General features: G+C 45.7%; 1 protein-coding gene across 1 annotated transcript in view; it reads left to right on the forward strand.

Annotated features, from left to right (window-relative positions):
- Positions 1-3,727: 3,727 nt before the first annotated feature.
- The window catches only part of APOB (apolipoprotein B), a 42,424-nt gene continuing 22,450 nt past the window's right edge, over positions 3,728-23,701 (forward strand). The window contains 17 exon segments of the mRNA XM_017876834.1: positions 3,728-3,920; positions 4,239-4,277; positions 5,317-5,432; positions 6,703-6,848; positions 9,643-9,796; positions 10,510-10,665; positions 12,056-12,180; positions 12,862-12,947; positions 14,247-14,466; positions 15,193-15,420; positions 17,712-17,829; positions 17,942-18,088; positions 19,158-19,369; positions 19,632-19,869; positions 20,710-20,765; positions 20,767-20,884; positions 22,880-23,071. Coding sequence (XP_017732323.1) covers positions 3,851-3,920; positions 4,239-4,277; positions 5,317-5,432; positions 6,703-6,848; positions 9,643-9,796; positions 10,510-10,665; positions 12,056-12,180; positions 12,862-12,947; positions 14,247-14,466; positions 15,193-15,420; positions 17,712-17,829; positions 17,942-18,088; positions 19,158-19,369; positions 19,632-19,869; positions 20,710-20,765; positions 20,767-20,884; positions 22,880-23,071 — 2,421 coding nt within the window. The 5' untranslated portion in view covers positions 3,728-3,850.

A 23,701-nucleotide genomic window follows, 5' to 3' on the forward strand; every position in this document is an offset into this window, starting at 1 on the left:
TAAACACATGAAAAATCAAATAATGTTATAAGAGAAAAATGTAAGTTCAGGACAACAACAGCAGGTTTGTATGAAGGCCTTTCATCATCGTTGTCCTGCCTAGAAACTGAATGACAGGGAATCAGAGTTACAAGCCATGAAGTCTAACTGGGCTGGTCCCAGAGAAAGACTCAGTGCAGTAGGTGGGGCTGCAGCCAGCCCTGGGCGGGTGGAAGGATGACATCCACCTAGCAAGAGGGTGATAATTCACTTACGCAGCTCCTCACTGCACATTGAACCCTGCTGACTTCTGGCTTCTCTCCCAGGAGGAACTGCAACTCAACATTCTGACCTTATCTCTTGGGTAGCAGAATGATGGAGAAGGAAAGTTTATTTTTGCTTCTCACAGGGGTTAATCATCCATCTGGAATGCCTACACTTGGTTGACACCGGCTCACACTATCATCTTCCACCTGAACCATTCACCTAAATGTGCCATTTTTTTCCATATTTCTCATTTGTGTGTGTGCGGTGTGTGTGTGTGTGCACGTGCACATGCTCACACATGCCTGCTGTCACTGGGTGAACAGGCCACCCTGGGCACAGTTCCATCTACAATGTTTGAAGTTTACTTTCTAGCTTCTGGGCATCATTTGCAATTATAATGCTGTCATAGGCAGAAAAGAGATAGGCTAATTAATCATTGTCAACACTGATCCCTATTTGCCAAATGAGATTTTGGAACAGCATGGCTGGGAATAATTGGTATAGATTGTATTTCCTTGCTTTATGTCACTGGAAATATTTATTTAGCATCATGGTTGCTATGCATAAATAGAAAACGGGGTATAGATGAATGGCGCGGATTCATTCCTTCATATTCAGCAAATTATGTTCTAAGCACCTACTTCAGTATGTGAACAGCACTAAACTCAGAATATTGGTCTGTTGGGGCCCTTTATTAGCTTCCATGATTCCCTGAACTTGGCCAAGACCCTTCTGGTCAGCTGCAGATAGGCACAATGGATAGTTTTGCTTCTAGAGAATGTACCTGGGACATTCAGCATTATCTAACGCCTTGAAATTCCTCTAGTCAGGTGGCTTTCCAGTGGGTACCCAGAGCCCTATGACTACCCAGATTGATGGTGCACCCAACAGGACTTTGCATTGATGAGATGATAAGTCACAGTCACTAGCTGAGATTAATCTGTGTGACACCAGATGTGTCTCTACCTAAAGGAAAAGGGATGAAGGGTGATATCTTTGGTCACAAATAATATATTTCCATGTAGTCTTTGACAAAGGATCTAAGTGGATTTTGTAATTGAAGAAAAATCTACGCATTAATCTTTACAGTATTTCTGTGAGTGGACTCAAGTCAGCTCAACAATTCATCATTTGCTCTATGGGGTTGTGTGCTAGACCCTGTCAGGGGATAAGTACTGCTGGCTGGGGCCCAGTCCAGGGAAGACTTGCCAAAGACCATCAGGAAAAGAAGGAAGCCGAGTCAGGTTTCTTTCTTTAAAGATGGTGACAGTCCTCTCAGCACAACCAAGCATCTCACAACATTTCCCTGACTCCAAGTCATTGAATTCATTTTTGATTCCTATTTCATAAAACTACGCTCTCCCAGCACTTTGGGAGGCCAAGGCGGGCGGATCAAGATGTCAGGAGTTCGAGACCAGCCTGACCAACATGGGGAAACACCATCTCTACTAAAAGTACAAAAATTAGCTGGGCGTAGTGGCGCATGCCTGTTATCTCAGCTTCTTGGGAGGCTAAGGCAGGAGAATTGTTTATACCTGGGGGGGGCAGAGGTTGCAGTGAGCTGAGATTGTGCCACTACACTCCAGCCTGGGTGACAGAGGGAGACTCCATCTCAAAATATATATATATATATAGTCTCTATTGATGCTGACCATTGGACCCTGGTTTCATCTGCACCCAACAGAGTAAGCTTTGACTTGTGCTTGTAAATGAAAGCTCGACACCTCCTTTTGGCTTCTCTATACCTGAATATTCTTACCCATTCTCCTTAATGTGAATATGCATGGAAGCAGGACCATTTCCTCACACATGAGCAGCAGCGAACCCTGTGGAAAGTCAGTCCACATAGAATAACTCAAATACAGTGTTCAGAGAAATGGGGTTTCAGAGCAATTACTTTTTCCAGACCCTTCACAATTCAGTGGTGTAGGTATGACCAGCCTTGAGTTGAGACCTCTGTAATATCCATCTTTAGTAACATTAATACACCATGGATGCAGAGCAACTGATCGCTGGAGGGAGTTTAGCTGCCCATAGGAGTTCATGGCTAACGACAATATCTGAATAAGGACAGGTGTGGAGCCCAGGTGCAGGAAGCAGGCGAAGGTCTTTCTGTGAGTCTCCTCTGAGGGAACTGCATCTTTATACATAGTTACTGTTTCAGAATTGATCCTTCTGGAATCATCAGTCTTCACCAGTAGCTTGTTACATCTGGAGGTATCTCATAATTCAAACAAAGCTGACAAGTTGTAACAATGAGCACACACTGACTTCTGCAACAGGCACTGTCCACTTCCCATCCGCACTCATCCAGCTTGCTCCTGGCCACCTCCCGCTCGCCCTCCTGGGTGCCCCCCCAGCAGGTATACCTACCCGGTTTGCGCCGCCTCTATCCTACCACAATTGCGCACCAGCGGTTTCCTGCCGACACAGCTTGTCTCCCTAACCAGATTGGTGGTGCCTTGGGGACACAGCTAGGCGCAGACATTCATTCAGCCCATCATAGTGCCATCCCATCAATAACCCCTTCTGAGTGACCCTGGGTTAGTAAACTGAGTGACGCTGAAATTCTACTGCGGCTGATCCCTACAGCTGGGCAGAGGCAGCGAGCGCGGGCTGAAGTTTCCTTTGGAAACAGGCAGTGCCTAGAAGAGAAGGAAACGATGCATGAGAAGATTCCAGATGTCTATGAGGAATATGACACGTCCTGTCCACTACGTTGCTTTTCCTCATCGGCCTCCCCACCACTGGAGGAAACCCAGAAGCTGGTGCAGGTAGGGAAAGCCTGCTCTCAACATCCCAAGAACACTGCGCAAAACAGGTGGGCCCTGGGAGGTTGCTCTTCCCCAGAGGCCTCTCCTCACTGGGGTTTCTTAAAGACAGACACTTGGACTCCTGCTGGGACCAGGCAGGCAGCCCATCCTCAGGGGCAGTGCCTTGTCACTCACCAGACCTCCCTGCATCCCCCTTCTCTCTCCTCCCCCAGCACAGGCTGAACCCCAAAGCCACAGATACTCATCAGGATTAGGGTGTCAGTGCAAATCCAAGGTCCACCAAAATGGAAGAGAAGTAACCAGTGGGAACATGTCTCCACCAAGACAGCGCTCAGGACTGATTCTCCACGTGGCTCCCATTTCAGTCCAGGAGAAGCAGGGATTTTGTCCCTGTGGTGGGTCATCTGAAGAAGGCACCCCTGGTCAAGGCAGGCTTCTCAGACCCTGAGGCACTGGCCATGGCCCCACTGAGATACAGGAAGGGCCGTGCCAGAGCCCTGAAGACGCTCGGGACCCAGCCCCCAGGTGGCTGCAGTTGCATCCCAGGTGAGCCCCCTCCCCTGAAGCTCTTCAAGGCTCAAAGAGAAGCCAGTGTAGAAAAGCAAACAGGCCAGGCCCGGGAAGCGCCCTTTGGACCTTTTGCAATCCGGACGCTCTTGCAACCTGGGCTTCCTATAAATGGGGTGCGGGCGCCGGCTGCGCATTCCCACCGGGACCCGCGGGACTGAGTGCTCTTCTCGGTTGCTGTCGCTGAGGAGCCCGCCCAGCCAGCCAGGGCCGCGAGGCCGAGGCCAGGCCGCAGCCCAGGAGCCGTCCCACCGCAGCTGGCCATGGGCCGGCCCAGGCCCGCGCTGCTGGCGCTGCCGGCGCTGCTGCTGCTGCTGGCGGGCGCCAGAGCCGGTGAGTGCGCGGCTGCGCTGCGGGCTCAGAGAGAGCGGGAGGGAACCGGCGGCACGAGGTTGGCTGGGGCAGCCTGGGTCTAGGCCAGAGGGAGGGCAGCCACAGGATCCAGGGCGGGGGGGAGGGGGCGGACTGGACCAGCTGGCGGCCCCTGCAGACTCAGGATGGGGGGCGCGGGATGGATGGGCTGTGGAGGGGGTCTCCGGAGCCTGCCTCCCTCCTGAAGGGTGAAACCTGTGCCTGTGATCCCCCTGTCGGGCCCTAGCACCCGCTGGGAAGACGTGGGAAGCTCACAGATTTCTTTCTCCTGTCTTACAGAAAAGGAAATGCTGGAAAATGTCAGCGTGGTCTGTCCAAGTAAGGCACCTGCGCATGGGGCGTGGAAGGGCGCCCGGCCCCGTGCACCCTCCCTACACCCGGGTCCCTGAGGTCCTCCCACTCTAAGGGGCTGAGATGGCATCGCGGTGTGCCCTGCTCTGACCCCAGGAAGCAAGTTCCTTGAGCCTCTGCCCACACTTAAGGGATGCCAACTCTCTTCTACCTGCCCTTCTGTTCTGTCCCAAGAGTTCAGCCTGGGGGCGGGGGAGGGAAGGCACTGACACCCCGCTGGCCTGCGCACACTTTGAAGAAACATCACTGTCCTGTTTATCAGTGACTAGTCATTGATTCGAAGCATGTGAGGGTGAGGAAATACTGACTTTAACCTTTGTGCGGAAATCGGACCTCCACCCCCTTCCTATTTACCTGATCCCTGGGGGTCAAAGGAGCTGGCCTCCAAGGGGACCCTGTGTGCTGGAACCGCAGGGCGGACGTCTGATGAGGCAGCGCTGCCATCTGGTGGACATCTGCCATCACTGCAGCTGGGCTTAGGACCCAGATGTTCTTTTTCTTCAATTGTTCAGAAAATTCCTCTCAACTACAGTGGAAACCTCCAGAAACTCCTTTCTAGGAGTTTCTTAAGTTAGTTACGCTTAATGCTTAATGAACTTTGCCTCAAGTATTTGATAGTCTCAGAGTCACGGAATTAAGGCGTTTTCAAGCTAAAAAAGCATTAGAGAGAGTACTATTTGCGTCATGTGGTCATCTCTTAATTTACCAAAGGGTCTCTCATGCATATTTTCTGAGCCCCATTACTTGACACTTGTCACTCCCTTCCCTGTGCCTCAAACGAGATATTCAAGACATGCCAGCTAATTTAAACATTAGCCTCAGCAAAAACGTAATGGAGAAGTCAAATCTATAAAGGAAAATTAAGTATAATGTAAAGTCAATTAAAAACTAATTTGAGTTTAATTACATTTTAATTTTCTATGCCACTGCGCCTCTCTGCCCAGAACTGGCTGTCCTTGGGAGAGCTATTTCTCCTATGTGGCTGACGTATTTCTCCCCACGTTAGGAGATGCGACCCGATTCAAGCACCTCCGGAAGTACACATACAACTATGAGGCTGAGAGTTCCAGTGGAGTCCCTGGGACTGCTGATTCAAGAAGCGCCACCAGGATCAACTGCAAGGTATGGAGGATGCAGGCGGGAGGGACCTAGAGCCCACAGCTTGCCCCTAGCCCTGTTCCAGCGGGCGCCCAACACGCGACCTTCCTGGAGGTTGTGTACTGAGCAAACGCAGAACATCCCAGAACTGTTGTAATCTGATCGAAGCATTGGGACTTTGCCTCTGTTTGTAAGTCAGCCACATTGCTGAGATGTTGTCTGCCCCCGCCAAATTTCGCAAGCCAGATGTATTTTCCCGTTAACTTCCCAGATGCAATAGGAGTACGTGATCTAGATTAGCAGCAGTGTGGGTCTGTAGATTTCAGCGTGAGAGAAGCCCAGTAGGTGAGCTAACAGAGGCAGGCATCTCAGAATCGCACTGTGAAATGCAGTTTTTATAGTCTAAGTCCAACAGAATCTGTTGCTGAAAAACGAATAGAAAGAAGAAAAAAAAATAAACACACAGTTTGTTCTAAAACAAAACTTTGCTTATTATTGAGACTGGTTGTACTCATGTCACATACATCTGGAGCAGATCTATAGGCTTCTATTGGGGTTTGGGTGGGGAAGAGAAGTCAACCTGAGCAGTCACCTTTTTTAGAGAGTGCTGTAGCTCTTGTCTGTGCTGTCCAATATGGTAGACATGAGCCACATTGGACTATTGAAATGGAATGAAATTAAAAATTCATATTCGTTGTCACATTAGCTGCATTTCAACTGCTCAACAGCCACCCTGGCTACTGGCTCCCATATTGAACAACACACATGTACAACATTTCTTTAAAGTTATTTGAACAGTGCTGGATAATAAGTAGGGATCCGCTGAAACTCCAGCTATATGTGAAGCTCTAAATAGGCCCTAATAGATATAACCAGTTTTTTGGGTGACATTAAGGGGACATTTGCTGTGGAAACTGAGGATGGCCCTCTTCCTGCTGTTTTTCTCCTTCACTCTCACTCCTAGTCTGCAGCACTTCTATTTAACCACAGCTCTTTATAATTGAAGTGAGTAACTTTAGAACCAATAAAAGAACATCCTCCTTCCTGTGCATAGAGGCACACTTAAGAAACGTGTTACCCCGGGAGGGGGAAAAGCCCAGCAATAGGACGAAGACTCGGTTGGTGCACGGAGAACCCAGGAGGCATGTTGATAAGTCACGTGGTGTTGAGCAGGCAGTGGTGTTCCCAGCAGAATTCCCTTTGGTGTTCTGATTGGAGATTAAGCCCTGGGCTTCAGAGCCCGCCTCTCATTCTTGATAGACAACCTCAATGCTATGCTACCCTGTATTCTCAGGTTGAGCTGGAGGTTCCCCAGCTCTGCAGCTTCATCCTGAAGACCAGCCAGTGCACCCTGAAAGAGGTGTATGGCTTCAACCCTGAGGGCAGAGCCTTGCTGAAGAAAACCAAGAACTCCGAGGAGTTTGCTGCTGCCATGTCCAGGTAAGGCGTGTTGTACATGAGCACACACATATGTGTGTGTCCGCTGAGGTGTGAACTTGTGTGTTTACACCAGGCACGGATGTGACTCTAAGTATTTGTATTCCATATTCATCGTGGATCAGGGAATTGCTGTGTTTTCACAATCATCAAAAAGAGACAAGCATTATTTACCCTTCCCTAGTTAGGTTCCTTTAATTATCATTTTAATGTGTTTCTAAAAATCTCATGCTTTAAACTTCCTGAGATTATAAAACTGAGATGCTGTGTTTAAACAAGTGAATTCTTATTTAAAGAACTAAATAAGACCAGTGCTTGGTGGTCTTTGGTGCGGGGTCCCAGAGGCACTGGCTGCTGTGGCGGGCACATGGCGGGGCAGGGTCTGTTCAGCGTAGGGCAGAGGAGCACCAAGGCTTCAGTGGCTCCCCCTCCTAGGCTGGCATTCAGCCACTGCACACGGATCGGCCACTGCAGCTGCATCTCTGCTGACTGATCAGGGCCCGTGTCGCACCCATTGTAAATATTTTCAACATCACCCCTGCCTCATCCTCAGTCACAGTTTGTAGGGTCTTAGGTGTGTGTGAATACAGGCAGGATAGAGTTGTTAACTTGGTAGCATCAGAAAACTCCATCTGTATTAGTCTGTTTCCATGCTGCTGATAAAGACATACCTGAGACTGGGCAATTTACAAAAGAAAGGTTTGTTGGACTCACTATTCCATGTGGCTGGGGAGGTCTCACAATCATGGTGGAAGGTGAGGGAGAGCAAGTCACATCTTACGTAGATGACGGCTGGCAAAGAGAGCTTGTGCGGAGAAAACTCCTGTTTTTAAAACCATCACATCTCCTGAGACCCATTTGCAATCACGAGAGCAGCATGGGAAAGACCTGCCCCGTGATTCAATCACCTCCCACCGGGTCCCTCTCACAACACGTGGGAATTCTGAGAGCTACAAGATGAGATTTGGGTGGGGACCCAGAGCCAAACCATATCACCATCCTTGCCCGTTTTTCAGTTTTACTAAACGTTAGATTCAGATGCCAGTCCTTTCTCGCCAAAATAGGCTGTGAGGCTGCTTTCCTTCATATGCTTTATTTTCTCCAAGACTTAACTGTATGTGAGGGTGAGACGTATGGTGGCAGGAGGAAGGAGTGGTTATTTTTTGGTCCTTGGTCTTCTCCAAATACAGAAGAGACTCCTGTTCTTGACAAGGAGGGCTTTCCAGGTTTGCATTTTCATGACTTTAACTGTCTTTTTTTAAAAATTGACATATAATAATTATACATATTTATTGAGAATATATTGATGTTTTGATACATGTAATGGACGGTAATCAGATCAGAGCAATTAGCATACCCATCATCTCAAACATTTATTGTTTCTTCATGTTGGGAACTTTCTGAGAGGGTGTAGGTTGTGGGAGATGAGTCTGTCACCTTTTCCTCCTGATGTAACCAGAGTGGCCGCAGTCAGGTCCTCGGAAACTCAGAGAGTACCCAATGGGAAGTCCCTGAGACCAAAGTCAGCATGGGCTTCAGCCATGGCCTGACACCATACAAAAGAGTGACTGTCCAACAAGTGTATGCAAAGAAGCTCCAATTCACTGGTAGTCAAGAAATACAAATTAATGTAACAACAAGATATTTATCCACTTATACCCATCAGACTGCAAAACTGGAAGACAGCAATAGCACCTGTTGCTGGCAGGCCAGTGAGGAAAAGTGTGCTGTCCTGAGCTGCTGGTGGAAATTAGAGCCATCAGACAATATCTACTCTAATTTAGAATACTTAATACCCTTTGACACAGATATTTTAGTCTCTGGGACTCTAGCCCATGAAAATAAAAGCAGTAATGTGTGAAGATAGGCATAAGGATGTTTGTTTTGGTATTGTTTGTGTGGTTTAAAAAAATCCAGAAAGAGAGAAGGCAAATGCCATCAAATGGGGCAATGTGTGAATAAATTACATATAGCCATGGAATGGAATGTTCTGCATGCAGCTTTTAAAAAATCTGTTAGAGCTATACCAAGTGACTCAGAAGGGTTTTTGTGAAGTATAATTGAGAAAAACAAGATAAAAGTATGAACAATACAATGCCACTTGTATAAAACAAACAATGACAAAATCTTTGTATGACTCTGTTTGCACTCACCCATGTTTACAGAGGATTGTGTGAGAGTGGAGAAACAAATGGAACAACCACTCAGGTGTCCATATGGGGAGGATGGGCAAAGAGATTGATATGGGTGGAGAACAGAGCAGGGCTAGATGAGCCAAGCAAAAAACGTTAAAACACAGCTGGACCTGGTGGCTCATGCCTGTAGTCCCAGGACTTTGGGAGGCCGAGGCGGGCAGATCACCTGAGGTCAGGAGTTCGAGACCAGCCTGGCCAACAGGGTGAAACCTGTGTCTACTAAAAATACAAAAATTAGCTGGGTGTGACGGCAAATGCCTGTAGTCCTAGCTACTCCAGAGGCTGAGTCAGGAGAATCACTTGATCCCAGGAGGTGGAGGTTGCAGTGAGCTGAGGTTGCGCCATTGCACTCCAGCCCGAGTAACAGAGTGAGACTCCATTTCAAAAAAAGGAAAAGAATCACCAAAACATATGTATATGTGAATGCTTTTTTGAAAATGTATGTCTATGTGTAGCTATATTCTATGTTTACAAAGAAATGATGTCAGAAGAACAATTGGTTTAAAAAACTATGAGAAAAGCAACTTCAGTGCCACCCAGCTTACTTCCAGCAAGTTGTAAGGGAGAAGGACATTCCCATGACCATCCTCTCTCTGGGACAGGTACGAGCTCAAGCTGGCCATTCCAGAAGGGAAGCAGGTTTTCCTTTACCCGGAGAAAGATGAACCTACACACATCCTGAACATCAAGAGGGGCATCATTTCTGCCCTCCTGGTTCCCCCAGAGACAGAAGAAACCAAACAAGTGTTGTTTCTGGTGAGGATTTAGAAAGCTGATAGCAGTGGCCCTTGAAACTCATCTTCACGTGTTAGAGGCCAGTCCTACCATATGCAAAGCAGATTGTTGAGTCAGCTCCATGGCTAGTTACACAGGAAGCCATGGATTGGCGTGACATACTGGTGCCCGAGATTCCTCCTGTCCCTTGGGCTCACTGACAGATCATTCCAAGCAGGCTGATCAGGTTGGGTCTAATTTTAAAAGAGTTATTGAGGCGTCCTGGCCACCCCACCCCCACTTTTGTTTAATGCTGTTCACCTGTGTTTGATGGGTTATGGTATGACACAGTAAATCCTGTGTGTATTTTAAACACCAAAAATAATGGGATCTCTTGCCAGTCTCTTTTATGAATTTCAGGGTTCAATGTGAGACAGAATTCATTTCACCTCAGTCCCATGAGCACTTTTGTGCCCTTATCTTGTTCTAATTTCTCTATGACACCATACTGGGAGAAGACAGCGATGCATCCTGCAGAGCCTTTCTGCAGACACACCCTTAACTGGTTTTCTCTCTCCCAACTTGGGCTGGCCAGGCACTAGCAAGACCACACTCTGCATAGGAGGAAAAAGAAAGTCCCTCCCAAAGCTAGATTCCTTCTGCCTTTTCTTTCACAATCCCCACCCCGTCCCTCCCAAGTACCCAAGGATGTTTCCCATGTTGAATATATGTGGTTGCATCTTCTGCCCCCATAGGATACTGTGTATGGAAACTGCTCCACTCACTTTACCGTCAAGACAAGGAAGGGCAATGTGGCAACAGAAATATCCACTGAAAGAGACTTGGGGCAGTGTGATCGCTTCAAGCCCATCCGTACAGGCATCAGCCCACTTGCTCTCATCAAAGGCATGGTAAGTCCCATGTCAGCACTGTCATGCACACCAAGGAGCATCCTCTTATTAATAACATTCCAAAATTTTCAAGCTAGTGGGCACCTTTGAGGACAGCCTGCCCAGTCTGTTTTTTATACAGACTACAGATAGGACCCTGAGCAGGCATGGGAAGGTCTGCCCAGGCTTCATGGCCTGGGATCAGTTGAGCCAAGACTTGAGTCAGGCTCCTCCCTCCCAGCCCAGAGCTCTGTCTTTCCTCCTGTCCTTCTGTCACTGGCACTAAACCGCCTCTACTCTCATCACTTGAGAGTAATGACTGCTCATCTCTGAGAAGGCTCCGGGGATGGATGTAGGGTAGCAAAACCACCTACTGTTCCTTCCTGCAGAAGGACTCCTTGTGCCAGCTCCAAGCCTCTGGCCTTTGAAGAAGTCCCAAGACCTGTGTTCTCCCCCTCTCCTTCATCCCATGAAGTGGAGTGACTTAGTGTGCTCCAGCTTCTTGTCCTCCCACCCCTAGTACCACCCTGACCAAACACGACCCCTCTGCCTCTGGCCTGGAGCACCCTCTCCTCTCTGTTAAGTGGGGCCATGAAGCACCATATTACCTGAGCCTGCCTGACCCCTGCAACATGTTCCCTGATATGAGCCCCAGGCTATCTCAGTGAACATGAAGAACTTGAGCAATCACTGTCATGCCGGGCCCTGTTCCTGGTCATAGTCCTTGGGGTTGAAACAGGGAGTCTGATGACCATGAGTGCCACAGTCAGAAGAGGATAATGCACTGGCTTAGGGGTCTTTTCTGAGCATCTGCTGTGTGCTCAACCCCACTCTGGGCAGCACCAAGGAAGGGATAGTGGCAGATGAACCATGGACCTTCCCCTCAGGATGCTTCCAGTCTAATGCAGGAGCCAGGTCAATAAAGTATACATTGTATACTCAATAAGGTGATACGCTGAACAGTGCAGACAAGAAATCCTGGGCCTGACCAGGAAGGAGAAAGTATTATTCATGTAGCTCAGTGGGCAACGTTTCATTGAAGATGTGGAGCAAGAACCCGAAAAACGCAAAGAATGTGTAAATGAAACAGACATGCAAGAATGGGCTTTTGGGTAAAGAAAACTGACTGAGCAGGTGTGTGAGGGGCTATGTGGTGGGATGGGCATGTGGAGGATACAAAGTTTAGACTTTGTCCAGTGGGGGTGGAAAAAGAGGAGTCTATAGCTTGACTCAGCTTTGGGGATGCCGACATGTTGCACCCCCTGGTCTAAATGTCAAGTACCCAGCTATCTTCTTTCTCTGAGTTTATCTAGTGGTACAGGACCCCTCCTCCCTTCTACCTTGAAGGTAAATGCTTTTGACAGAAGACACAGGGACCAATCAAAATGCTTGTCTCCAATCTCATTCACAGACCCACCCCTTGTCAACTCTGATCAGCAGTAGCCAGTCCTGTCAGTACACCCTGGACGCCAAGAGGAAGCATGTGGCAGAAGCCATCTGCAAGGAGCAGCACCTGTTCCTGCCTTTCTCCTACAAGTAGGTCACCTGATGCACTACTGATTTGTCATTTAATGGGTCAGTGTGAACTGACCACTTCTCAAGTGCTCTGTTCCAGGCAAACCTGTGCCTGGGAGGGAGGTATGGAGAAGGATAACATGCAATCCCTCCCTGTCCCCCTTTTTAAGCTAACAGGCCATTTGGCAGAAAAGTCCTAGGCATGCAAAACAACCAAAGACCAACAAAAGATATCTAAGACCCAGTCTTTAAGGGGTGTAGATCCAGAAAACCTGGGGATCACTGCAGGGTACCCTGGTTAGGAAAGGTTTCATGGAAGATTTGGGATATTGACTGGAAACTTGTATATCCAAATCCACTTTGAAAACTGACAATCAGTGAATATTTATTGAGTAACTGCCATATTCTTGGTTCTGTGCTGTGGAAGATACGAAAGAATTTCAAGACATTGCACTAGTTCCTATGTCTGGCCACTCAGACTAGTGGAGAGTATAAGGCACGCATGTCCTTTTGATGGGAGGATGACTAGCGTGACCAAGAAGAGGTGGATGTTATTCATTCAGGGCCAACAATGGCTGGATTTACCCATGCTTTGAAAGATGGGCAGGACTTGGGTAGATGCAGAGACAGGGGAAACCTTCAACATGGAAAGAATAGTATGTTCTGGCCATCCATGACATGGTGTGCTTCCTTGGTTACCAGGAATATGTATGGGATGGGAGTACAAGTGACACAGACTTTGAAACTTGAAGACACACCAAAGATCAACAGCCGCTTCTTTGGTGAAGGTAAGACTTTTTGTCCACACAGTTGCTAGAAAATCTACCTAAGATGTGCCAATCATGGCTTAGCCACTTGCTGGGCCCTGTTAAATGTCTGCTGACTAACAAGTGATATGGACACTGGTGTTCTGGCTACCTCTATGAGAAAGCAAACTCATCTCAGGATGTCAAGTTGCAATGGCATAAAGAAAAAGAAGTTCCCAAAGCTACCTAGGCATTTGTAAATAGAAAACTGGAATCCTAAGTTTAACATGACTTATTTGGTAGCACTGATATCACCTATCCTGTGATAAGACCCAGAGCTGTCCCAGATGAGGTAGACCAAGTGGGAGAGAACCTTCAGAGTCTGGCCCAGATAGTAACCTCAGGAGTCAGTCTTTAGAGGTAGAAGGAACTCTAGCAATCTTGAGTCCACCCCTTACCCAGCATTGTATTGTATTTATATCTGTCCAAATTCCTTCTTGTACATTACCTCATTGTCCTTTTTGTTCACAGCAACCGGTGATGTCAGGTGGTAGAGAGGTGATTTTATACCTATTCTACAGAGGGGAAAGTGACACAGAGAGGCTTAGAGTTTGATGTAGACAAGGCCGTAGAATATTAGAGGGGGCAAATAAGTGCCCAGGTTGCAATCTAAGCCAGGACTCTTCTCATTACACCACACTTCCATGAGGACTTTCACCTCTCTTCCTGGCATAGGTCATAGTAGGTGGTGGAGAGGATACAAAAGTGTCTCCCCTCCCCACAAGCTGCTGCTAGACCCAATTAGAAGAAATGGTGATGGACATCAATGTGCCTGGTTCTAGTTGTAACCATGTCAATAGCAGCACCTCCTCACCAATATTTCAAGCTAAGGGTAACCTGATGATAGACTCAGACAAGTCTGAATTCCACTTCAGCTCTACCTCTTAGACCCTAAGAGCTCTTCAAAAGTAAGTTGCTCATTTCTGGGTCACAGTTCCTCATCTCTGGGTCTCATCTCTGTCTCATCTCTGGGACTCAGAGCTGAGATCCGGGGATGAGCAGTTTACATTGCCCAAAAACTCTGTGGGTCTCTGAAGCAGGGCTGAATTTATCTTTAAATTGAACAATAATGCCAACCCACAGGGACAGGATGATGAGTCAGTGAAAACAATTAAGTCAATCACCTATGGCAGAGCCAGATCTAGCAGTCATTGAATACACGATTGTTTTCTTCCCTTTTCCCCTGTGCTGATACTCCACAATTTCCAGCTTCCAGTAGACAAAGATATGGTTGAGATGAAGAAGTAAGCTAGAGTTCCTTTGACACTTTCCATCTTCCAGGTACTAAGAAGGTGGGTCTCGCATTTGAGAGCACCAAATCCACATCACCTCTAAAGCAGGCCGAAGCTGTTTTGAAGACTCTGCAGGAATTGAAAAAACTAACCATCTCTGAGCAAAATATCCAGAGAGCTAATCTCTTCCATAAGCTGGTTACTGAGCTGAGAGGCCTCAGTGATGAGGCAGTCACATCTCTCTTGCCACAGCTGATCGAGGTGTCCAGGTATTTAATGGTTACAGCTCAACTTTTTATAAAACTGATGGTAACTGACTAAACTTTCAAACCTTGGCCAAATGGAGAATCTCAAGGACCATTTGGATATCAATCCAGTTAATCAATTAGTCAATCAGTTCATGATTGGTGGATAGAGAAATATCAGCTGATGTGCTAAGAGTTCCATGAAACACACACACACGCACACAGTGTTCAAGGCAGCTATGTATTTGTGTGTTAAAGTAGGAGGAGAAGAGTTCCCACATTTTGATGGGTATCTTTTAATTCCCAGTTCTATTGCAGGTGCTCTCCAGAAGCTTATAGGCTGGTGGAGAGAGAACTCAGACAAAAAATATTATATGATTTCTCTACCCTTCAAGGCACTGGCTTTAAGTGCTATGAAGGTGAGAGAAGGGACTGAGGCCAGGAATGAGACCCAGCTAATGTTGGCCAGGCATATTCTGTGTGCTGGCCAAAGGGCTGTGATAACAGTCTTCTTGTCGCTACAGATCCACAGTCCCCTCTTGGGAGTTTCCTCGATGGGGCTTCTCCTGTGGGTAATATTCCTAAGGAAAGCATCATGGCTCTGAGCTCCAAGTTGGGTTTTGAAAGATGGTTAGATTTGAATAGTGAATGAGGTGATTAAGGGCTCTCCTGGCAGAGGACACACCATGAGCAATATTTTATGTGCCCTGAAGGTGGTCTGTATAACTTTATCCATGTCTGTCTTCTCAGCCCCATCACTTTGCAAGCCTTGGTTCAGTGTGGACAGCCCCAGTGCTCCACTCACATCCTCCAGTGGCTGAAACGTGTGCATGCCAACCCCCTTTTGATAGATGTGGTCACCTACCTGGTGGCCCTGATCCCCGAGCCCTCAGCACAGCAGCTGCGAGAGATCTTCAACATGGCGAGGGAGCAGCGCAGCCGAGCCACCTTGTATGCGCTGAGCCACGCGGTCAACAAGTGAGTTTCCACACTGTATTTTTCCTCCTAGGAGCAGAGGAACATCTTGCACTTCTGTGAGTCTCTGTATTAAAACTGAACCCCTCCTTCCACTTTCAAACTCTGCTCCTTACTCTTGTGTTTATTCTTGACCATTTTTGGAGTAACGACTTGAAATAAGAAATCAGCAAACACAAATTGAATTTTTAAAAATATTTTCTCTACATTATATTATAAAAGTTTTTGAACATAGCAAAGTTGACAGAATTTCAGAGGGCAAACCCCTGGAAAACCAGCTATCTCCTCCCATTTAAGTGTTATTATATTTGCTTTATCACATATACATCCATCCATTAATTCATCTTATTTTCTGAAGCATTTCAAAGTAAATTATAAACATTAACACACTTTCCCCTAAGTACTTCAGCATGCATATTATTAACTTCAGTTCAATATTAGTTAGCAGTTTTTTCCTCTTAATTTTTTTTTTTTTGACATGGTTTCACTGTGTCACCCAGGCTGGAGTGCAGTGGCGCAGTCACGGCTTACTGCAGCCTCAAATTCCTGGGCTCAAGTGATCCTCCCACCTCAGCTTCCTGAGTAGCTGGGATCACAGGTGCATGCTACCATGCCCTGGCTAATTTTTGTATTTTTTGTAGATACAGTGTTTCACCATGTTGCTCAGGCTGGCAGTTTTTTCTTTTGATGAAATTTTTTTGCTTTTTCTTTTTTACATTTTTATATAAATTTATGTGGAACAAGTGTAATTTTGTTATATGAATAGATTATGCAGTAGTTAAGTCAGGGCTTTCAGGATATCCATCACCCAGATAATATGTAGTGTACCCACTAAGTAACTTCTCACCATCCATTTCCCTCCACTTCCACACCTGAGTCTCAATTGTCTTATCATTCCACACTCTATGTCCTTGTGTGCACATTATTTAGCTCCCACTTATGAAGTGACAATATGCAGTATTTGTCTGTGACTGTCCTGTTTTTCTTAAGACAATGACCTTCAGTTCCATCCATGTTACTGCAAATGACATGATTTTATTCTTTTTATGGCTGAATAGTATTTTATTGCCTATACATTCCACATTTTTAATCCAATCATCCATTGACGGATACTTAGGTTGATTCCATGCCTTTGCTATTGTGAATAGTGCTGTGATAAACATGGGTGCAGGTATCCTTTGGATATAACGATTTCTTTTCCTTTGGGTATGCACCCAGTAGTGGGATTGTTGGATTCATTGGTAGTTCTATTTTTAGTTCTTTGAGAAATCTCTGTATTGTTTTCCATAGAGGTTGTACTTATTTACAATCCCATCAACAGTGGTTAACTGTTTCCTTTTCTCTGTATCCTCACCAACATCTATTATTTTTTGTCTTTTGAATAATGGCCCTTCTGACTGTTGTACGATGTTATCTCATTGTGGTTTTAATTTACTTTTCTCTAATGATTAGTAATGTTATGCATTTTTTTCATATGCCTATTGCCATTTGTGTGTCTTCTTTTGAAAAAATGTCTATTCATGTCCTTTGTCTACTTTTTAATGGGATTATTTGGGGGATTTTTTGTTGAGTTGTTTGAATTCCTTGTACATTCTGGATATTAGTACCCCACTGGATGAATAGTTTGCAAATATTTTCTCCCATTCTGCAGATTGTTCACCCTGTTGATTGTTTTACTGTGCAGAAGCTTTTTACTTTAATTAAGTTCTATTTGTCTATTTTTTTGTTGTTGTCTTTGCCTTTGAGGTCTTAGTCATGAATTCTTTGTCCAGGTCAATGTCCAGAGAAGTTTTTCCTAGGTTTTCTTCTTGTACTTTTATAGTTTCAGGTCTTACATTTAAGTCTTTGATCCATCTTGAGTTGATTTTTGTATATGGTGACAGATAGTAGTCCAGTTTTATTCTTCTGCATATAGCAATCCAACTTTCCCAGCACCGCTTATTGAAAAGGGTGTCCTTTCTCTAGTGTATGTTTTTGTCAATTTTGTCAAAGATCTGTTGACTGTAAGTATGTGGCTTTATTTCTGGGTTCACTATTCTGTTCCATTGATCTATGTGTCTATTTTTATGCCAGTATCATGCTGTTTAGATTACTATAGCCTTGCAGCATAATTTGAAGTCAGGTAATGTGATGCCTCCAGCTTTGTTCTTTTTGCTTAAGATTGCTTCAGCTACTCAGGCTCTTTTTGGATTCCATATGAATTTTATAATTATTTTTTCTCATTCACAAGTTTGGATTTTAAGACAAACCTAACTGGGGTTACCGAGTCCTGACTCTTTTCTCTTATTCTGTAGCTATCATAAGACAAACCCTACAGTGACCCAGGAGCTGCTGGACATTGCTAATTACCTGATGGAACAGATTCAAGATGACTGCACTGGGGATGAAGATTACACCTATTTGATTCTGCGGGTAATCTCAGTCTTTTATATGACATAGATCATTTCAGAAGCGCTTTTCCTGGATGCCTTTTACTTCCCTCTCCTGCACCCTGATGGGTTCTTCTTTCTTTTCTTTAATGCAGGTCATTGGAAATATGGGCCAAACCATGGAGCAATTAACTCCAGAACTCAAGTCTTCAATCCTGAACTGTGTCCAAAGTACAAAGCCATCACTGATGATTCAGAAAGCTGCCATCCAGGCCCTGCGGAAAATGGAGCCTAAAGACAAGGTAAAGTCCATAAGAAGAGGTCTGAAAGTGAAAGTTCATTAACAAGGATTTGGAAGGTACTGGGGAAATGAGACTCTAAATTTCATCTACTGACTTTATTCTGCTGTTCCCTCCCTTCCTCCCTCCCTCCCTCCCTCCCTCCCTTCCTTCCTTCCTTCCTTCTTTTGAGATGGAGTCTCACTCTATTTACCAGGGTGCAGTGCAGTGGCACGATCTCGGCTCACTGCAACTTCCACTTCCTGGGTTCAAGCAATTCTCCCTGCCTCAGCCTCCTGAGTAACTGGGATTACAGGCACATGCCACCACACCCAGCTAATTTTTGTATTTTTTAGTAGAGACGGGGTTTTGCCATGTTGACCAGGCATTTCTTGAACTCCTGACCTCAGGTAATCCACCCGCCTCAGCCTCCCAAAGTGCTGGGATTACAGGCATGAGCCACTGCACCAGGCCTCTACTGTTTTCTAATTGCAAATTTCAACAAGCCTATTGACTTGACTGCCTAGTAGTATGTGACATGAGAGAAATACCTGACCTCGCTGCTATGTCAACATGCAGAATGTGAGATGTTTTTGCTACCTACCATCCACCTACCAGATTGACCATCCCTCTCATCATGGAAAACATGCTTAATTTTCCCCCAATAACCTTAGGCTAGGATAGTCAACTTGGCCCCCTCTTAGGTGGCAATGACTCCAGAGCTTTGGAAACTACCTTATTTATTAGCCCCAAACTCTTACTACCCCTTCTCATCTTTACCCTCACATTAAAATAACTTAGGTTAAAACAACTTTATTTTCACTTAGTGAAACAAATCATAACTTGGCCATGATTTATGTGTTTTAATGGAATTGAGTTCAACAGGCATTCCACAGGCATCTTCTGGGAACCCTTACTTGATAGTGCTCTAGGAAACATTGGCAAGAAGATTCAATACCAGCATTTGAAGAGTGATTACAGAGAAATTAGATCCGTGCTTAAGAAAGAGCTAGCAGACAATGCCAGTGTTTGCCAGGCACGTTCTGTGTTCTGACCATAGGACAGTGATAACCATCTCCTCTTTTGACTGCAGGACCAGGAGGTGCTTCTTCAGACTTTCCTTGATGATGCTTCTCCGGGAGATAAGCGATTGGCTGCCTATCTCATGCTGATGAGGAGTCCTTCACAGGCAGATATTAACAAAATTGTCCAACTTCTACCACGGGAACAGAATGAGCAAGTGAAAAACTTTGTGGCTTCCCATATTGCCAACATCTTGAACTCAGAAGAATTGGATATCCAAGAGTAAGTAAGAGCAATTTTCCCCCATGTACCACTGAGGGCCCTAAGCTGGAATTCCAACGCTAGGTTTTGGCATAGCCACTGTCTGCCCTTGCTTCTGAAACAAACACTTGTGCAAATGTGCAGCAGACCTAGACCCAAAGCCTTAGAGTAAATGAAATCCAGACATTTTGGTAGTGATTGGAAATCCATATTTACTTGGGCTGCAAGAATCAAAGGATAATAACATGGTGTGTCAGCTCAAAATATCCTTCTTCTTATCTAGTCTGAAAAAGTTAGTGAAAGAAGCTCTGAAAGAATCTCAACTTCCAACTGTCATGGACTTCAGAAAATTCTCTCGGAACTATCAACTCTCCAAATCTGTTTCTCTTCCATCACTTGACCCAGCCTCAGCCAAAATTGAAGGAAATCTTATATTTGATCCAAATAACTACCTTCCTAAAGAAACCATGCTGAAAACGACCCTTACTGCCTTTGGATTTGCTTCAGCTGACCTCTTCGAGGTAAGTGTGAAGAGTTCGAGGTTCTCTAGCCCATTCTGTACAGCATCATAAACAGAGAGTCCCTGGGAGCCAGAAGCTAGCCAGAAGAAAACAAGAACCACCAGGCATTTCCTACCATGACTCTGAGGCTTTCTTCTTTCCCTCCTTCCCTGCCTTCCTCTCTCCCCACTGGGGGTCACCTGAAGCATGACTTCTTAACATTAATAGAAATGCAGGCCGGGCGAGGTGGCTCACTCCTGTAATCCCAGCACTTTGGGAGGCCGAGGCGGGTGATCGAGACCATCCTGGCTAACACAGTGAAATCCGTCTCTACTAAAAGATACAAAAAAAATTAGCCAGGCGTGGTGGCAGGCACCTGTAGTACCAGCTACTCGGGAGGCTGAGGCAGGAGAATGGCGTGAACCCGGAAGGCGGCGCTTGCAGTGAGCAGAGATGGCACTGCTGCACTCCAGCCTGGGTGACAGAATGAGACTCCGTATAAAAATAAAAATAAAAAATTGAAATGCAGATGCCTCGTCTTTAAGTCCCAAAGCCAAGGAAGCATATGTGCTGCCTAGTCAGATCTGCTTCGAATCTCAAATTCACTCCCAACTCTGAACCCTTGGTTGAATTACTTGTCCTCTCTGAACCTTAGCTGCCTCTTCTAGAAAAAAGCAAGTAATAAGGTCAAGATTCTAGTGAGATTTTAATAAAGCAGCTCCTGTGAAGTGCTAAGGTCAGCTCTTGGCCTGTGGTATTCAAATACTTGTTTAGATACATGGACATCAAGAGGGGGAACTACTAGGCTGGCATACAACAAAGAAAGCTGATGCCATTTTCTTGTCTGATTTTCTTTCTCAGATTGGCTTGGAAGGAAAAGGCTTTGAGCCAACATTGGAAGCTCTTTTGGGAAGCAAGGATTTTCCCAGACAGTGTCAACAAAGCTTTGTACTGGGTTAACGGTCAAGTTCCTGATGGTGTCTCTAAGGTCTTAGTGGACCACTTTGGCTATACCAAAGAGGATAAACGTGAGCAGGTGTGTATTTGTCAAGTATCTTCTTAAGGAAAGCTTTGGGTCTCAATGCAAAAACAATTCTTTTCTAAGCAAGGAAGTCATCAAAATATTATCTAACTGAAGTGATAACTATGGTTTTTATCAACCAGACCTGCTGGGATAAGGGCCAGTATCTTCAGCAGTTAAAGGTCTCCTGAAATTCAGTGTGCCCAGAAAAAAGACTTTTATCCTGAGAAGTACTCTAGGATAACAATTAAGAGTATGAACTCTGGGCTGGGCGTGGTGGCTCACACCTGTAATCCCAGCACTTTGGGAGGCTGAGGTGGGTGGATCACAAGGTCAGGAATTTGAGACCAGCCTGGCCAACATAGTAAAACCCCATCTCTACTAAGAATACAAAAAACTAGCCGGGCATGATAGTGGGCGCCTGTAATCCCAGTTACTCGGGAGGCTGAGGCAGGAGAATTGCTTGAACCCAGGAGGTGGAGGTTGCAGTGAGCCGAGATTACGCTGTTACACTCCAGCCCAGGTGACAGTGTGAGACTCTGTCTTAAAAAAAAAAAAAAAAAAAAAAAAAAGTATGAACTCTGGGCATGGATTTAATTCTAACTTCCCTGTCTTGAAATTGTGTGCACTTGGGGAAGTTGGTTGATATTATGTGTATCTGTTTCTGTGTGCATCCCAGACTACTAATAATAGTCCAAACCTCACAAGGTTATTTAAAGACAACGAAATAAGGCATCTAAAATTCCAAGTGCAGTGCCTGATGCTGGCCTTGATTGTTCAATAAGCAGACACTATTGCGAGTTTTAAATTAATATTTTCATTATTATTAACTGCTTTCTTTGGCGCTCACTGCCATCAGTGCACTAGCAAATGAAACCAAAATTCCACTTTGAAGCTAGTAATGAGCCCCTATTTATGGAGCAAAATAGGCTGTATGATCTGGAGCTTATTCTTGAATTTTTTGCTACCCAATGTGTGGTCTGGTCAGAAATGCAGGTTCTCAGGCTTCACCCACAATCTACTGAATCAGAAGCTGTATTTTAGCAAGACCTCATGTGACTTGTATGCACATTCAAGTTTGCAGAGCAAGGCAGTAATTTACCCCTCCAAGCTCACTGTTGAGCACCAGTTCCATCTTCTAATTTCCTGACCCCCACTTGAGGCCGAGGGTCTTTGATCTGCTTTGAGTCTGTCAATTTCACATTATTTTTTCCCCCAATGCCTGGGCATCCATCTCTGAGATTCTTCTTCTCTCTAAGAAGAACTTGTCTAGGATCAAGTGTTTTTCAAACTTTTGGTAAATTTACATAGCAGCTACATTTTCTTAAGAAATACTTTGGGCCGGGCGCCGTGGCTCAAGCCTGTAATCCCAGCACTTTGGGAGGCCGAGACGGGCGGATCACGAGGTCACAAGATCAAGACCATCCTGGCTAACACGGTGAAACCCCGTCTCTACTAAAAAATACAAAAAACTAGCCGGGCGAGGTGGCGGGCGCCTGTAGTCCCAGCTACTCGGGAGGCTGAGACAGGAGAATAGCCTGAACCCAGGAGGCGGAGCTTGCAGTGAGCTGAGATCCGGCCACTGCACTCCAGCCTGGGTGACAGAGTGAGACTCTGCCTTAAAAAAAAAAAGAAAGAAACACTTTGTAGTCTTCACTGGTCAAAGAAGAGAAGGCTAAGCAGGGAATGGGTGGGAGACAGAGGATCTTCTAATCTTGAGGATCCTGGCATACTGGAGAGCAGGGACCCCTCCCCTCATCCCACCACATCTTACTATGTCTACAGATTTTTAAATTAAGAATAGCTTTTAGAGTGCCACTATCCCTGACGAGACCTTAGTTCTTTCATCTCTGTTTAGAGAAATTAGCCTGGACTTCAGTGTCTCCCTGTTCCTCACCTGAAGCATTTTTTAGGCCCATCCTGGCTGCAGCAGACAGGTCCCACATTGGGAACTAAAAGGTGTTTGACATTGCTGACATCTCACTGGCCATTTTATTACTAAACTCTCAGGACATGGTAAATGGAATGATGTTCAGTGTTCAGAAGCTGATTGAAGATTTGAAATCCAAAGAAGTCCCGGAAGCCAGAGCCTACCTCCGCATCTTGGGAGAGGAGCTTGGCTTTGCCAAGCTCCATGACCTCCAGTTCCTTGGAAAACTGCTCCTGATGGGTGCCCGCACTCTGCAGGGGATCCCTCAGATGGTAAGTCAGCCATGAGACCAGACATTGGTTTTTTTAGATCGCCCAGACGCCCTTATGATCACAACTGCACAAGACAGAAAAGATGCTTGTACTTTCTTCAAAGATGCAGGTTCGCCTTGAATTTCACTGAAGATGACTCTTGGATCACAAGGAGCTGTTAACATTTAGAAATTAAGCTATTCATAATGTTAGCTATATTTTTAAGAGCATTAATTTGTTCATCTGGAAAACAATGTTCAGTATACCTTTGCTGAAGGTCCTTTTATTTTTATTTTTATTTTTTTAATTTTTTGAGATGGAGTCTTGCTCCCAGGCTGGAGTGCAGTGGTACAGTCTCGGCTCACTGCAACTCTGCCTCCCGGGTTCAAGCAATGCTCCTGCCTCAGCCTCCCAAGTAGCTGGGACTACAGACACACGCCAGCATGCCCAGCTAATCTGTGTACTTTTAGTAGAGACAAGGTTTCACCATGTAGGCCAGGCTGGTTTCGCACTCCTGACCTCAACTGATCCGCCAGCCTAGGCCTTCCAAAGTGCTGGGCTAACAGGCATGAGCCACTGCACACGGCCTGAAGGTCCTTTTAATGTTGAAATGATATAATGATTATAAAAAAAAGTATTTGGCAAACTATA

Source organism: Rhinopithecus bieti, unplaced genomic scaffold (genome assembly GCF_001698545.2).
Source record: "Rhinopithecus bieti isolate Rb0 unplaced genomic scaffold, ASM169854v2 scaffold_7681, whole genome shotgun sequence".
NCBI classification, from domain to species: Eukaryota; Metazoa; Chordata; class Mammalia; order Primates; family Cercopithecidae; genus Rhinopithecus; species Rhinopithecus bieti.